Below are 14,911 nucleotides of genomic sequence, written 5' to 3'. Positions count from 1 at the left end.
GAAAAAAAAAAGTACCAATCTGCCGGCTTACTTAAATGATGTCATAAAAGTGACCAGGAGAATTCCTAAGCTCCTGTAACACATATTCAGTTTTTAATAACACCTGCAATCTCTCTTACATTTAACTCTCAGAATGTAGCACCCCCCTCCCTGTTTCCCAGATCAGGAAGCACAAATTCACTACTTCTCCACTCTTCTCTTTGGAACTGCCTGGGTCTGTCTCAATTAAACAGAATGTGGTGACCATGAGGCCAGGAAGCAGGGATATGAACTCCTGTGCAGCCATGCAAAGATCCCACTCCCAACTCCAGGCATCCCATATTGGCCATATTTCCCAGAGGCTTCTGGGAAAACTGGGAGAGGCTGTGGAGATGGATGAGAGCCTTCCACCAAAATCCAATTAAAATATAACTCAAATTTCAGGCCCTGTTTTATTGTGCACAATTACTACTGGAACCCTAGTAGGATTTTCAGAAATGTTAGGGGGGGAGCTCCCTTTCCCAGCCTGGGAGGACATTTGGGTGGATAAAGGGAGAATCTGTGGAGACAGTAGCCATTGCCAACTGCACCACTATGAGAGCCACTCATCACTCCAGTTTGAGCTGTGTCCTAGTTTTACAGTTTTGCAAAACAAATGCCAGGTAAGGCTGAGCCACTTGTGTTATCACAAGCTGACTTGCACACTGAGCTACTTCAACAAGACAGAAGGACTTCCAAGAACAAAAGCAATTCAGTGAAGCAACATTTGGAATGTTGGAAAATAAAACTTGTTTCGCTCACTGATCTGTTTAAAAGCAGTGCCTACTTTATAACATGTTAGGCACTATTCTATTCTGAGATCAAGCAATGAACCTGGTTGATGCACCTGCTCTTATAGCATTTAGATTCTAATGGAGAAAGAAGAGACAAGAAATAAAAAATAAAATTCTAGACTGGGATAACTATTACACAGGAAATTAAAGAGAGTGATGCTGCCAGAAAGTAAGGGAGGAAGGGTAGGCTACTTTTAGGTAAAGGGAATGAGAAGCCAAAACCAAGAAAATGTAGGATAGAATTTTTAAAAACAAACAAACAAACTCAACCCAGGAAGGCTCACATCTGAAAAAACAAGTATAATTAACACGAAAGAGCATTAGAACCTGGCTGATCATACTCCCATAACTATGCCATCATAATATACTTAGGATTTACTTTCTCACAAGCCACTGCTGCTGTTCCTTCTTTAGTCATGTTGCCAACCTTCAAATTACTTTAGAAACAGAGCAAGAGTAGGAAAAAAATGAGGTGACTCAGATACTAAGTTATCAAACATTCAGGAAACCAGCAGAAATTTAACAGTCGCATAAATCTGAACAAAAACTGCAAACTGTAACCTAAAAATTACTTCCTGAGAGTTGCTTTCTAATCTTCAGTGAAGACAGATGTGACTAAAACAGTCTTTAAAAATATTACAATAACTAGACATTCTGTTAAACACAAAGGAAGACATACACTTTATTTTCATTCTCTCTTAAAAACCCAACTGTTCAGAGTTGAACTGTGCCGCCCCAAAAATGCTAAGTTGAAATTCCAACCCTCAATATCTCAGAATGTGATATTTGGAAACAGGATCTTTATGGAGGTAATCAGGTTAAAATGAGTCATTAGGGTGGGCCCTAAACCATCATGACTGGCTTCCACAGAAAAAGGGGAAATTTGGACCGAGAGAGCGAGAGAGCGAGAGCGCGCGTGCGAGAGAAAGAGAAATGGACAGACACACTCACACATACAGAATTCCATGTGACCATTAAGGTATCTACAAGCCAAGAAATGCCAAAAATTGTCAGCTAACCACCAGAAATTAGGACAGAGGAATGAACAGATTCGCCCTACAGGCTTCAGAAGGAACTAACCCACCCTCTGGAACAGTGAGACAATACATTTTTCTGTTGTTTAAACCATCCAGTTTCTGGTCCTTTCTTGCAATACACTCACTAACATAACAGTAAAGAAATTTAAAAGGGGTAACTCACAAGTATAAAGAATGGCTAGAGGCAATGACAGCAAATGAAAAGGGGTCAAGTTTTTAAAAGATGAAAAATGGATGGAGGAAAAAAAATGGAGGATCAGAAAGTAATTAAGTGCTTAAAAAAAAGAGCCCACATTGGTGGAGGTATGTAAACAAAACAAAACAAAAAAACACATTAGAACTACATAAAATTATTACAACTACAAGATAATTTCCCAGGGGGGTGCCTGGGTGACTCAGTGGGTTGAGTGTCCAACTCTTGATTTCAGCTCAGGTCATTATCCCAGGGTCATGGGATTGAGCCATGCATCAGGCTCGGTGCTGAGCACAGAGCCTACTTAAGATCCCCTCTCTCCTTTTGCCCTTCTGCTCCTTAGCCCCCAGTCACACATTCTCTCTCTCAAAAAAAAAAAAAAAAGATAATTTCCCAGAGTCAAAAACATGATTTTCCAAAATGAAAGTTCCCACCAAGTGCCCAGCACAAAAGATGAAGAGGTACCTGAACTGTAGTGGCCTCTATCAAAGGCAGCCACAATGGAAAGATGCCAATAAACAATGTTAAAGGCTCTGTGGTCTTCAAGGACAAAGGATTCAGCAATCACCCTGTGGGCATGGCTACAAAAAGCAGGATGCACACCATGCTCTCAATCAGAGGCACTGCACCCAATGCCAGCTACCTCCCGAACTTTTCATGAGGACATACAGCTGCAGGTGATCCTGTCTGTGGGGTGAAGCCTCACCAGATCTGAGAAGCACTCATATGTTCTGAGTGTTTTTAGGCCCTCTGACCTACAGACACTGATGAAATACCTGCCTGCCAACCAGGCATGAACGTACAAAGCAAGGCCAGGACTGTGGGTTCACCGTGAAGCCAGGTGAGGAGGGCTCTTCCCAGTTGTTCCAGTCACTCCTTCACCATTAATGGTCCAGGGACCACAGCTGCAAATCACAAATGAAGGCACCTCATCAAAAGATGAAAGAGCGACTTCAAAAGGAGGTAAAGTTTCAAAAGAAAGAAAAGAAAAAGAAAGAAAAGAAAGAAAGAAAGAAAGAAAGAAAAAGAAAAGAAAGAAAACCGGAAGAGAAAAGGAAAGGATACATAGAGTGGGAAGGAAAGAGAAACAGAAATTAAAAAGCTTGGGATTTCTCAACAGTAACAAGTCAAAATTCTAAAGGAAAACTACTTCCATTCTAGCATTCCATAGCCAGCTTACCAATTAAGTATGAGGCTAGAATAAATTTCCAGTCAAGTAAGGTCTCAGAGTTGACCTCCTGTGAACCCTTTCTCAAAAAGCTACAGGAGGATGTGCCCACCAAAAATGAGGAGGCAGGCTGAGAGAGGAATCTCTAGGAAAGACTACCCAACAGAGGTGAGAAACTAATGGGATGCAGGTGAGGTGTTCACTGCCCAGAGCCCTGTAATTCTGTCTGAAACTGGGGGCCTGAATTTGTGACTGGTACTAAGAAACATGAGCCAACAAAACAATTAACTCCAGAAAAAACAGAAATTTGAACTGGTGAAGAAATTAAATCACTGTATATGCCTAGTTTTGAGCAACACTTGGTCATGAAAACATAAATACTGAATATAGAGAAAATAAAAAATTATGATATGATTACCTTGGAAGGATAGAAGGAAAAGTGTGTAAGGAGGGTTGTATGAGAGATGAATCCTCATCTAGCAAAGTAAGAAACCCACAGAGAATGTCTAGATTTGGAAAAACAAGCTGCAGTAGTTTAGGCATAGACCCATAGAAGAAAATCCCACAGGAAACAGGTAAGAGTTCGAAGAAGTTGTTTCTAGGAAGCAGTAGTCAGGAGTGAGGAAGAGACTGGTGCTTTTCACTATATATCTCAAAGTGCTATCTGAATTTTTAAACTACACTTCAAAAAAATACACTTAAAAATGTAAAAGACAAATAGCAATATTATATGATGGAACTGTATGCTGAAGAATCCTATCTACAGGAATGAAAACTATTAGAGAAAAGAAAAAAACAAACACCAAGCAAATAGCTCTGTGGGGTTTGGTTTTGCTTTGCTTTTACAGGAAAACCTCTTTTCTGGCTCTCAGCATCAGCACTGAGCTTTAGGTATGTCTCATTAACAAGACAAAACAAATGAACCAGAAAATTTAAATATAGTAAAGTTCTTATTAAGTTGCCCAGTTCATTCACTTGGGAAAGGGGAATGTCCTAACACAAAAGCCCTTTTCATTCTATAGCAAAGATAATAGCAAAAGATTTAGCTAACAGTTGAAAAGGATGATCCTTAGAAGATTAAAAAAAAAAAAAATCCACCATTAACAATACAGGTTTATTAGTATTTTTCAACTAGTGAGAAATTTCATGTAATTATATAATCTAAAGAAATTTTAATAACGATCACGTACTAAAATTTATAGAAAAATGTTACAGACTTTTGAACTAGACAGCAAGAGCTTTGGGGGTTTTTTTAGTTATGCATTTACCTGCAGTGTATAAAGGACAGCTCTGCTTTCTAGATACAAAAGACAATGTTCCACCTATGGGCCTAGGCAACAAAATTCACAGAATAAGAGATGAAATGATGGCAAAAATCACAAGGCTTAAATTTACAAACATATGTAGTGCATAAGATTTGGATACAAAACAGCTAACATAAAAATGCATTTTCTATTTTGACACTATAGAGATAAAAGTTCTGGGTCAAGGAAATTTTAAGCAAGCACAAACATCTTTAACTAAACATCATATCCTCATGCTAAAAATATAAGCAGAGAAGTTCACTCCAAATATTTCCTTTGACTCATTTTTCAATGTTTTATTTATTTTTGAGAGAGCACAAGTGGGGGAGGGGCAAGGACAGGGGGATACAGGATCCGAAAAGAAGTGAGCTCAGCACTGAATGAAGTCAGGAACCGCAAGATAACCTTAACAGGAGCCAAAGTCCAGACACTCAAGTGATTGAGCTAGCTACCCAGGTGTCCTCCTCTAACTCACTTAAAAAAAAAATTTTTTTTTTTTTTTACATTTATTTATTTTTGATAGAGACAGAGCACAAGTGGAGGAGGGGCAGACAGAGAAGGAGACACAGAATCTGAAGCAGGCTCCAGGCTCTGAGCTGTCAGCACAGAGCCCGACGTGGGGCTCAAACTCACAAACCTCGAGATCATGACCTGAGCAGAAGCCGGAGGCCCAACCAACTGAGCCACTCAGGCTCCCCTCCTCTGACTCACTTTTAATCACTCATGTAGTACTCCTTTCTCAATCCTTACCTGTTTTATAAAATTCTGCTTCAAACAAGTCTATAAGCTACTTGTGCTATTTGCCTTTTGCCCTTTGCCCCTGTGCCCCTCAACACTGGCATGTCTTGTGGGGTTAGAAATCCTAGCCTGCCACTCTTCCTCTAGACCTCTAGGTGGCTTCTGGCTCTGGTTTAATACACAGTCTCAGCTAGTCCTCAGAACCAGGCCATCAGTAGGTATTGTTATCTCCATATTACAGATAAGACAACTGATAAGCTATATGCCAAATGTGTAATCATGATTTAGGAATTCCTAACGGTCCATGAATATATTTGTTTCATAAGTTATTCTGTATTGAAGAATTGATAAATACCAACTTATCCATGTATTCAATTACAGTAGGTAAAACACCATTAAAATTCCATCACAAAGAATCCTGTCTGCAGATCTAGTTACCAAGCGAATCAAGTGATATAATGAAGAAAGTGCCAATTCCAAAAACAAATCTGTTCAAAAATGCAAACTCAGATACTCAACAATATTAGGGGTTTCACCTGGCCACCCACAATGTGATGAAACAAGGTTCCTACATGGATTAAGAGGCCAGAAGCTCTGTCCAATTCTGAAATGTTTAACTCAGGGCCCCTACTCACAATCAAGTTCCACATAACCCAGGGGTTATGGAGTGTAATTCTCATATCAGGAATAGTCAAAATTACCAAGGAAAATCCTTCAAGAAGACATCATGTTGGATACTGACATACCATGTCTCAAAAAGTCCAACTGAGCCCATTTCTTCTTCCCAACACTAAAAAGAATTGCCTTCCTCTCAAGCAGAGCCTGTGAGCAAAACTTAGCTACAATTTAGGGGTCAGGTTTTAAACACCTGATCCCAACTCAGCCCAGTGATGTGCTCATATTACAGAAGGCAGGCAGATGATCATCAGCTTCATATTGTTTAGCTCATTCCTGAGCAGGCACCAAGTAGGTGTGGTGGAGTCAAATCACCTCCACTGTTTTCTTGGCTGGTCTTTCTCTCCTTAGAACAGTTGGTTTTTGCATATATAAATGATTCAAAGAAACCCAAGGCTTCTATGCAGCAGGTGCTATCCCTCTACGAGCAGTTTATAGATGCAGACATTAAGAATAAGTTCTCCAAGGCACCTGGGTGCCTCAGTTGGTTAAGCATCCGACTCTTGATTTCGGCTCAAGTCATGATCTCACAGTTCATGAGTTCGAGCCCCACATAGGGCTCCGCACTGATGATGTGAAGCCCGCTTGGGATTCTCTCTCACTCCCTTCTCTCTCTCAAAAATAAATAAATAAACTTAAAAAAAAGGTCAGTTCTCCAGTTCTACCTAACAAAGTAAAAACAACACCCCCAAATTAGTTTTGGCATGTCAAGCAGATTCCTAAGAATTCTTACAGTCCCTTGGGCAGTGTGGTGGCATGGGAGCAGGGACAATGGAATGGGGGTGGGTGGGTAGGTCAATGCCAATACACAGGTGCATGCCTTTGACAAATCTCTTTCTGCTTCACTGTCTTCACCTAGAAAATGCAGCTACTATCTCTACCTTGCAGGGTTGTTGTGCCTCTTAGGAGATAATTTATGTAAAACAATGCCTCAGCCAAAGAAAGTACTTAATCATGTAACTGTAATAATAATGATAACCTTTTACAGACATTAAACACCTCCTAGAAACAGTGTTCCTAAAAAATAGGCATCAGCACCATTTTACAGACTGAATCTCAGTGGATAGAGTATGCTAAAGACACCAAAATTCCAAATGTTTACTTTTCAAATACCACTACTTTAGGCAGGATATTTTGAATTGGTTGAACCAGTTAGAAAACCCTACAACAAAAGATCAATCCTTACTTATAAAGCATCTCTAATACACATTTTAAATTCTAAAATAGAGAGCTTTCTATTCACAAAATATTTAGATACTTCTCTAAATAAGTCCTGTTCCTTTGCAGTTCATATATAAACAGATGTTATGAATATAGTTATAATGTCAGATGAATAAGTATTACTGATCCAAAAAACACTGAGATTAAAATAATTTAAAAAATATAAAATGTGGGCAGATAATTTTGCAATATTTTACAAAGAAAAAAATAATTACACTTAGTATTGTAAAGGAAACAAAAAGTATATTCCCCATGGTTCTTCAGTAAGCCCAAACATTGCTTGACTTAAACTGGTTCGAAAAAAGGCACATCACTTTACAAAGACCACAAATTTACAGGCAACTGTTGGAGAAAGTAACATACCACAATTCAGAGAGTTCCAATTCAGAGTTCATAATTCACATCAACTATCTGATGGTTTTGCTGTCTGAGATTCCTTTATATTTAATAGATTATGCCCAATATCTTATAAGAGCTATTCACATTCTGGATACCTCTCTTTTAGAATCAGTAAATACCAAGTCTCTAGTACAGCTGGACACATCTATCTTGCCAGGAGCAACACATGTCACATCATAATGCACTGAATAGATTAGAACCATCATGGAATTGTACAATCCCATTGTTTATTCAGAGACATAAAAAAAGCTTTTAGGTAGATTTCAATTCCAGATTAACCGGTCAATTTTTCGTTTGTAATTAAGATTCTTCCTATAAAAATAAAACATCTTACTATAGATATAAAAACAGATTTTTTTTTAAAAAAAGATGTTTACAACCAATTATCCCTTCCATTATACCAGAAATAGGTAAATGCAGAAATTTAGTTAGTCACTAAAGTTACTTGGTACCATATGCCTTTTTTTTTTTTTTTTTGAGCAAAATCACTGATAATTACTTAGTTATGACCATCAAAACCAAATAATTTTTAAACCTACATACTGGTACCCTTTGTCTTTGAAATACTATGTATTTAATCATGTTTCTTAAAACTTTTAGAATCCACATCCCTTTACACCCTGTAATGTTACTTAAAATTTCAACTAAATTCACGAGTGACCAAAAAAGTTAAAATATCAAAACAATGGTAGACAGCATGCCAAACCCTCAAAAAGTTTCCACCGAACTGCAAATACAAGGTCTGTACAGCCACTCCAGCTCACTCTATTTGAGCTTTCTTCTGCACATCAATCTATGAAGGTCTGTCCCTTCCTCTTTCCCCTTGTAGTTACTTTTAAAATCAACAGATCCTATCCTCAGGACCATCCTAAAAAGTTGCTCGTGTTTCAACGTCCTTTCCTCCTCTCCTCAAATTCTACTTTTTCTACTAGACTCTGAACAAAAAGGCTAACTTCTTACCACTTCCATTCAACAATCCATCTCTTCCCTACTCCTCCCCTTAGTTCGACATTTACAGAAAAAAGGCAAACTAGCGCTACCAGCAGGTCACATGAAGTGTCTAAAAATTTAAAGACAACAGTTATTTACTCTAATACTGGTTAACAGCTAGAGCAACACCTCCCACAGCCTAAGTTAATCAAGAAAAGCGAGTACTGAAGAAAATGATAAATGTTTGGGGCCAGTGGAGATGGGAGGGAGAAAACGGAAATAAGAGAACAGAGATGGGAAACTTCTATTTCCTAAAACAGGTGAGAATGGATCACTGTAGATTCTTGAACAGTTAAGATAAAAAAGATGCCAGGAGTTGAAAACAACTTAGAATTTATAGATCACCTTAAATTTTATTTATACTTTGCCTCATTGAAAAAAATGATTAGAGGCTGTTCAGACAAATATATGTATTATTCAACAGTAAAATTAAGAGAGTTGGTACAAAAGTAAATATGAAATGAAATAAAGTCAAGAAACTCAGTTACTATTCACAAAATTAACTACAGAAGACTTTCCCTACTGTTCAAATATGCCAAAAAGTCAGATAAAGGCAATCCCCTAGCTATCCAAACATCACAAAGTGGACTTTTCTAGTGTTTCTCTTCCAAAGAAGTAGAAAAGCCTAATTTGGATGGTTCATGTTGAAAATCTGTAACACCACAGATAAATATAAACATCACATAATAAAGTTCTAAATTCAAAGATCACAAAGATAACTACACGGATTCTAAATGGACTTTTAAAAGATCTCTATGAGCCCTCCATTTTTCCAACGCATTTATGTAGTCTCTCAAATTATATATTTGACCTAAATAAAAGTTAAAAGATCCTCTTTCTAACACACAAGTCACCTGACTTTCAGCTAGACCCTCTTTGTACATAGGTAAAATGAAGGTAGCACAAGGAGCCAATGCTGTAACTTTTGTTACACTTTACAAGTTCAAGGATTTCTGGCTCCTTCCTCATTTTTTTAGTAATAATTTTAACACCAATCTAAACTGACAAATACAGGATGACAGAAATTTGGCATTCAAGGGCTTTAGAAGAAAAAGATTCTAAACTGTAGTCAGTGAATCAAATTTTTAAAATGTGTATCTTATCATTATTCTAATCCTAAAAGTCACATTTTGGGCTTATCTTGCATTGCAGCACAGCTTATCTCCTAACATTCTTTTTTTCTTCCCCTTCCTTCTTTATAGACTGAAAACTTACAGCAGAATCATCCAGTCTCAGCATTTTAGAGCAGAGGTGGACCATCTGGGCCAAGCTTCCTGAGGCTGGTCAGGAGAGCAAGGCGGCCAGAGGTGAGGCCAGCAGAGCTGGAATGGCACCCCCAACACATAGGTTGCCACGGACTCTCAGAGATACCTAGCTGCTTCATCTGGACCTCCCTGGGTGAGCACACATTTGTCTTAAAGACTAAAGGAGAGTACACATGTAAAGCATTTAGCATTAGTAATAGTGACACTGTGTTACTAAAAGAATCAAACCGACAGCAGACAGCAAGGGAAGTGGATACCAAAAAGTGCAGTTCATTGTTAGCAAAGTCACCGAGGAATCTTCTTTGAATGCCTTCTGATACAGCCATAAAGTTTACTACTCCAGCCTATAATAATTATCTTCCAAGTTTTAATAAGACAATTTATATAGCATTCTGCCAACTAGAGGTTCTGCCTACCAACTTGTGAGTTATTTCATTATGAAGAAGGCAAATGACAGTTCAGAAGACTCTGGGGCTCAGCCAGAAATACAACATCTCATAAATGAAGGGAATAAAACAGATAAAAAGGGGCTTTCAAAATAAAGGTCCCAACCACTGTCTAGCCATTGACTGGCTTAAGTTAATATGCACACACATACACACACAAACCGTGACAACTATTAGGGTCAGAGCAAAAAGGGTAGGATTTAAATTAAAGGCAGGTGGACTTAAATTAGACTTCAAGAAAAACCTCCTGACTTACATTACTAAGCACCTAAGAAAGGTAGCTGTATCTATCTCCCAACAAGACAAAGCTTCCAGCTAAGTGTTACCATGTTGCCTTATATGAGGAAATTACTCAAAAAAAAAAAAAAAAAAAAAAAAAAAAAAAAAGGCATACCCAGAGGGAATAGCTGTTGACACAGAGAACCAAGCTATATTTAAACTAAATATTAATATTTAAACTAAACATTGCAAAATGTTCCCTGTAATACTCATGAGCTTAATTTAACCTTTTACCACCTCTAATGCATGGCACCATCAGGATCATTCAACCAAAGCTCACAATTCAGGAAAGGTGAGTGTACAGGAAGTGCCACCAGCTCTCAGGTCACTGGTAAGGACACAAAGACTGACTGCTGCTTTCTATCTTTGTTCAACAGCCCTCCATGGAGATTCTTCTAAAAGCTGGCTCAGCATTTGGTACCAGGCACCTACCAGAGTCTGGCCTTCAAGGACTTTCAGTCTAGTGCAGGCGACAGTCCAGTCAGTAAACCAAAAATTACAATACAGGGCGATGAGTATCTTTATTGCTACATTCTTGGAGCAATGAAGGACACAATGCCCAGCTGACTCTCTTAATTGTTTCTTCACAGTAGCTTTACTATAGTGTTGAATGGTTTTCAAATGCTCCCGTTTCCAGTTCCTCTTAAACATAAAGCTTCTCTGTTGGCTCTCAACTGTGCCATCACGTTTTAAGACAGAATCTATCGTTTCATTTCTAGCATTCTAGTATGGCCGTCTCTGTCAACATTTGGACATGGAGATACTTCAGTCTGATATATCACAATCAACTGCATATTTAACTGGAAGGAAGAAGCCACACTCCCTGGCCAGTGCTCTTTCACAGGTGGCCTTAGGACTGCTTTTTATACACTGGCTGGGTATGGCCTGAGGTTGACTGCCCTTCATGAAAAGTGAGGATGCTGCACTAGGGGACCACGTGAATCCTTCCCCTGCACCTTGTGGGCCCTGTCTCTCCCCATCTCAGCATTATCTGCCATACTTTACATGCTTAAGCCGCTAAGATCAATATGAGACCATCAACATATCAACCATATGGGCCACTAAATGTGTATTTAATTTTTTTAATGTATTTTTAATACATTTTGATACAATTTTTTTTAAATTTGTATTTAAATGTATTTAAAATTTGACTTTGTATTGTCAAAGCATTAAGAACCAGCCAGACCAAGTTTTAATAAACGGTAACACTTACAGAACATTTCTATTGGGCAGAGCTTCAACAGGGCCTGGCCTGACACCAAGATAAGTGACTCTTTTTCACTTTAAAACAAACAAACAAACAAACAAACAAACAGGTTTGGAAAAATAATCCCCCGATGTACCTTTAAAATTAGTATAGCGGTCTGTTAAGTAATACTTCAGAACATTTCCAAATATTCAGAGTTCCAGCACTTTCTGCAAGGAAGGGTTATCTTTCTGCCTGTTCAGTATGCCTTCAAAATGTCATCCTAAATTTTCAACGAGAACAGTCTTAATTTGTTCGCAAGAGTGGAGAAAATGGTGATCCGCCGGGTTAAAAGTTGAGAGAGAAGCCCTTACTATATAAAACTGTATCTTAACACGTTCCATACAAATTGAGATTTACCGAGGGAAGGGGGGGTGTTGCGAAGGGAAAAATTACTCACACTTAGGACCGGGTCTACAACCTGGAGGTGGAGACACAGGGCAAACGAACCGCTGCAGAGAAATAACAGCAACTTCCCAGCCCTGGATTGAATGCGATCACGTGCCTCGGGCGCCCCCTCCCCCAGGGCCGGGGGCGGGATGGAGACGCGGCCTCCAGCCGCGCTTTCCTCGGCGTGCGCGGCTCGGCCAAGCGTCACTTCGGCCTCCGCTCCAGCCTTTACGCCAGAAACCCGCGAGTTGGGGGGTTCTGAAGTGACTATCACCTCGGGCAGCGGCGGGGGCACCCGCATGTTTCAGTCTTCACGTCCCCCTCCTCACGTTCACCCCGCACCCGCCGGTCCCAGCCGACCCCGCAAACCCGTCCTGCCACGGCGCCGGCGGGGCCCGCGTCTACGTGACGGCGGCGGCGAGGCGGGGGCAGGGGTCCCGGCCTCCGTCAGAGCGGCACCGCACCGAGTTGGCGACCCCAGCCGCCCCGAGCGCAGAGACGCGACGCCCGCCGCGGAGCCCGAGCCGCGGCGGCGGGGGGTGGGCGGCGCAGCGGCGCGAGGACCCCGGCTCGGCGCCCGCTTACCTGCGTTGGCTCGGCTCCCAACCCGCAACGGCGCCCGCGGGCGGCCGACGGGAGGCGGTGGCTGGACGGCGACGGTGAGGACCGGCCTCGCAAGGCGGGCTCGTCGGAGGCTGAGGGGGCGGGGCCGTGCGAGGACGCGCGCGAGGCCCAGGCGCCCGCCGCCGCCGCTGCCTCGGGAGCCGCCTGGGCCGCAGCCGAGCCGGGCGGCCCTCATGAATGGGACGCGGCGGCAGCGGCGGCGGCGGCGGCGGTAGCCGAGGGGCGGGCGAGCGGGCGGGCGGCGCGCAGGCCCCTCCCCGGCCACGTGACGCCGCGCTCGGCCGCCGCCTCCCGGCCGCGCGACACCCTAGCGGCCTCCCTCCCTGGCCAGCGCCGCCGAATGCGCCGTGGCGGCTGCTTGTCTCCTGCGCTTCCCGGCCAGGGGGCACTGCCTCTTTCTTGCGCAGGGCAATGCTAGGGATACTTTTCTAAAAAAAGTTTCTGCTAGTCTCCATGGCAACCATGTGGCGCGTCACGTGGAACTTAGAGCCCAACTGCCAAAAAAGAAGTATTAAAGTGCAAAGAAAGGTATACAGTTGAATGCTTTTTAATCCACTTTTGATCAACAGTAGCTACTTCGCCAGTTTGGTTATTCTCCCCACCCTTCTCCTCCCCAATCCCATTACATATTTTAAAATACACTTTTTTTAAGAAAGGGATTGCCGAAACCATATTACCGCACACGGTTTTTATCTTTTTGCAGCCTATTATTGAAAGTTATGAATGGAAGTATATGTGTTACTTACAAACGTCAGTTAGTTTCTCAGTACGCATTCTGATAATGATAATTTATATAACTTTGAGGATCTTGGAAAATAGGCACTAATGTAAAGCTCCTGCGTGGTGAGCCCAGCGGCTGCACAATTTTTTTCCCACAGATGGAGTGTGGCTGGGTTGGGCTGGGACCCAGGAAACCGGCTTCCAGTCTCAGGAACCCCCTGTGGTTCTGCAGGAGGAACAAGGGCAACCACTTCCTCATCTAAGTTCCTTCGGCCTCTTTCTCATCAGCCAAGCTTTGCCCCATCCTTAACCAAGGCCCTATGAAGACTAGATAGTTTCACTGGCCTAAGCACACTAGGAATTTTCCTCTTTTCTGTGCCTTTCACCTGGCTTCCAAGTGAATAAAAATTTAGAAAGACAAGAACTGGAATTTCTGCTCCATTATTTCAAAGCATTTTACTCCACTATGAAAAAGTGGAATTGAAGAGAGGAAAAGAGCTGGATCCTCACTTTGTACATCAGTAAGATGGAAATATTAATGCCTTTCTCACAGGATTGGTTTGCCTACAGAGTGCCTAATTTAGCTTAATGTCTGGAACCTGGAACATGCGGTTACTGTTTGCTCTCTTTCCTTTCTTCCATTTTTCCTGCTTTAGACTTTTCCTGTTTCTCTCAGGCTATTTTCACTACCTCCTGCCTAGGAAGGGAAATATTCTACCAAGCTTCCTTCCTTTCATCATTCAGGAAGACCTAGATATCTCCTCCCTTCCTCCAAACAACCTTAGGTTTGATACCTCACTCTGAATGACTCGCATTTCTAATATTTCTTCATTCTCTGGTGCCTACCTAATTTACAACACCACTTAAGCAAAGTAGGGACTCACTAAATATTCGTTGCATGATATCCCTTCATTTCCTTCCCCTGATGCCTAAGAAGTCTGTTGGGAACCACCAAATCCCACCTACTCCACTGGAATGTCAGAGGAAGGAATATCTTCCTTCACCTGTCCTCTGACCCCACCACCTTCCAGCTCCATGGGGGATCCTCATTCTGCTAGTTGTCCCCCCTTGCTCAATTCTGGATTCATCCCTTAGCTTCAGAAGACTCAGGCTTCTCCCACCACTTAAGATAAAGGAAGAGGTGGGGGAAGAGGAGGTGAGGGAAGGAGGAAAAGAAGCAGAAGACTTTCTTGTTCCTTTGTTCCTTCTTAGGCAATCAATTTATATCACAGCTTCACTCCCCAGCCAAGCTGCCTGGAAAGAGGAGTCTCTGCTTTTTCACTTCTTCAGTCTTCCTTCTGCTTTGGTCCTCTTCCTCCCCTGAAACTGCTCCAGCTAAAGTCAGCAATGACCTTCTGGTTGCCAAATACAGTAGATCTCTTTCAGTCTTCTCTCTCACAATCC

At 41.6% G+C, this 14,911-nt stretch overlaps 2 protein-coding genes across 2 annotated transcripts in view; one reads left to right on the top strand and one right to left on the bottom strand.

The window, feature by feature from the left end:
* LPIN2 (lipin 2) overlaps positions 1-12,858 on the bottom strand; it is an 82,045-nt gene extending 69,187 nt beyond the window's left edge. The window contains exon 1 of the mRNA XM_019418361.2: positions 12,749-12,858. The gene's annotated coding sequence lies outside the window, so the exon portion shown is untranslated. The remainder of the gene's footprint in view (positions 1-12,748) is intronic.
* LOC109248656 (serine/arginine repetitive matrix protein 3-like) lies at positions 12,313-13,931 on the top strand. Its single transcript, XM_053901908.1, has 2 exons — positions 12,313-13,315; positions 13,666-13,931. Exon 1 carries the CDS (start codon positions 12,313-12,315, stop codon positions 13,000-13,002), a length of 690 nt encoding a protein of 229 aa, XP_053757883.1. The 3' UTR covers positions 13,003-13,315; positions 13,666-13,931.
* Positions 13,932-14,911: the final 980 nt, after the last annotated feature.

The sequence above is a fragment of the Panthera pardus genome, unplaced genomic scaffold (assembly GCF_024362965.1).
Source record: "Panthera pardus isolate Hobbes unplaced genomic scaffold, ASM2436296v1 HiC_scaffold_15, whole genome shotgun sequence".
NCBI lineage: Eukaryota > Metazoa > Chordata > Mammalia > Carnivora > Felidae > Panthera > Panthera pardus.
The sequence above is the reverse complement of the archived record's forward strand: the minus strand, read 5'-3'. Positions and strand labels throughout refer to the sequence as shown.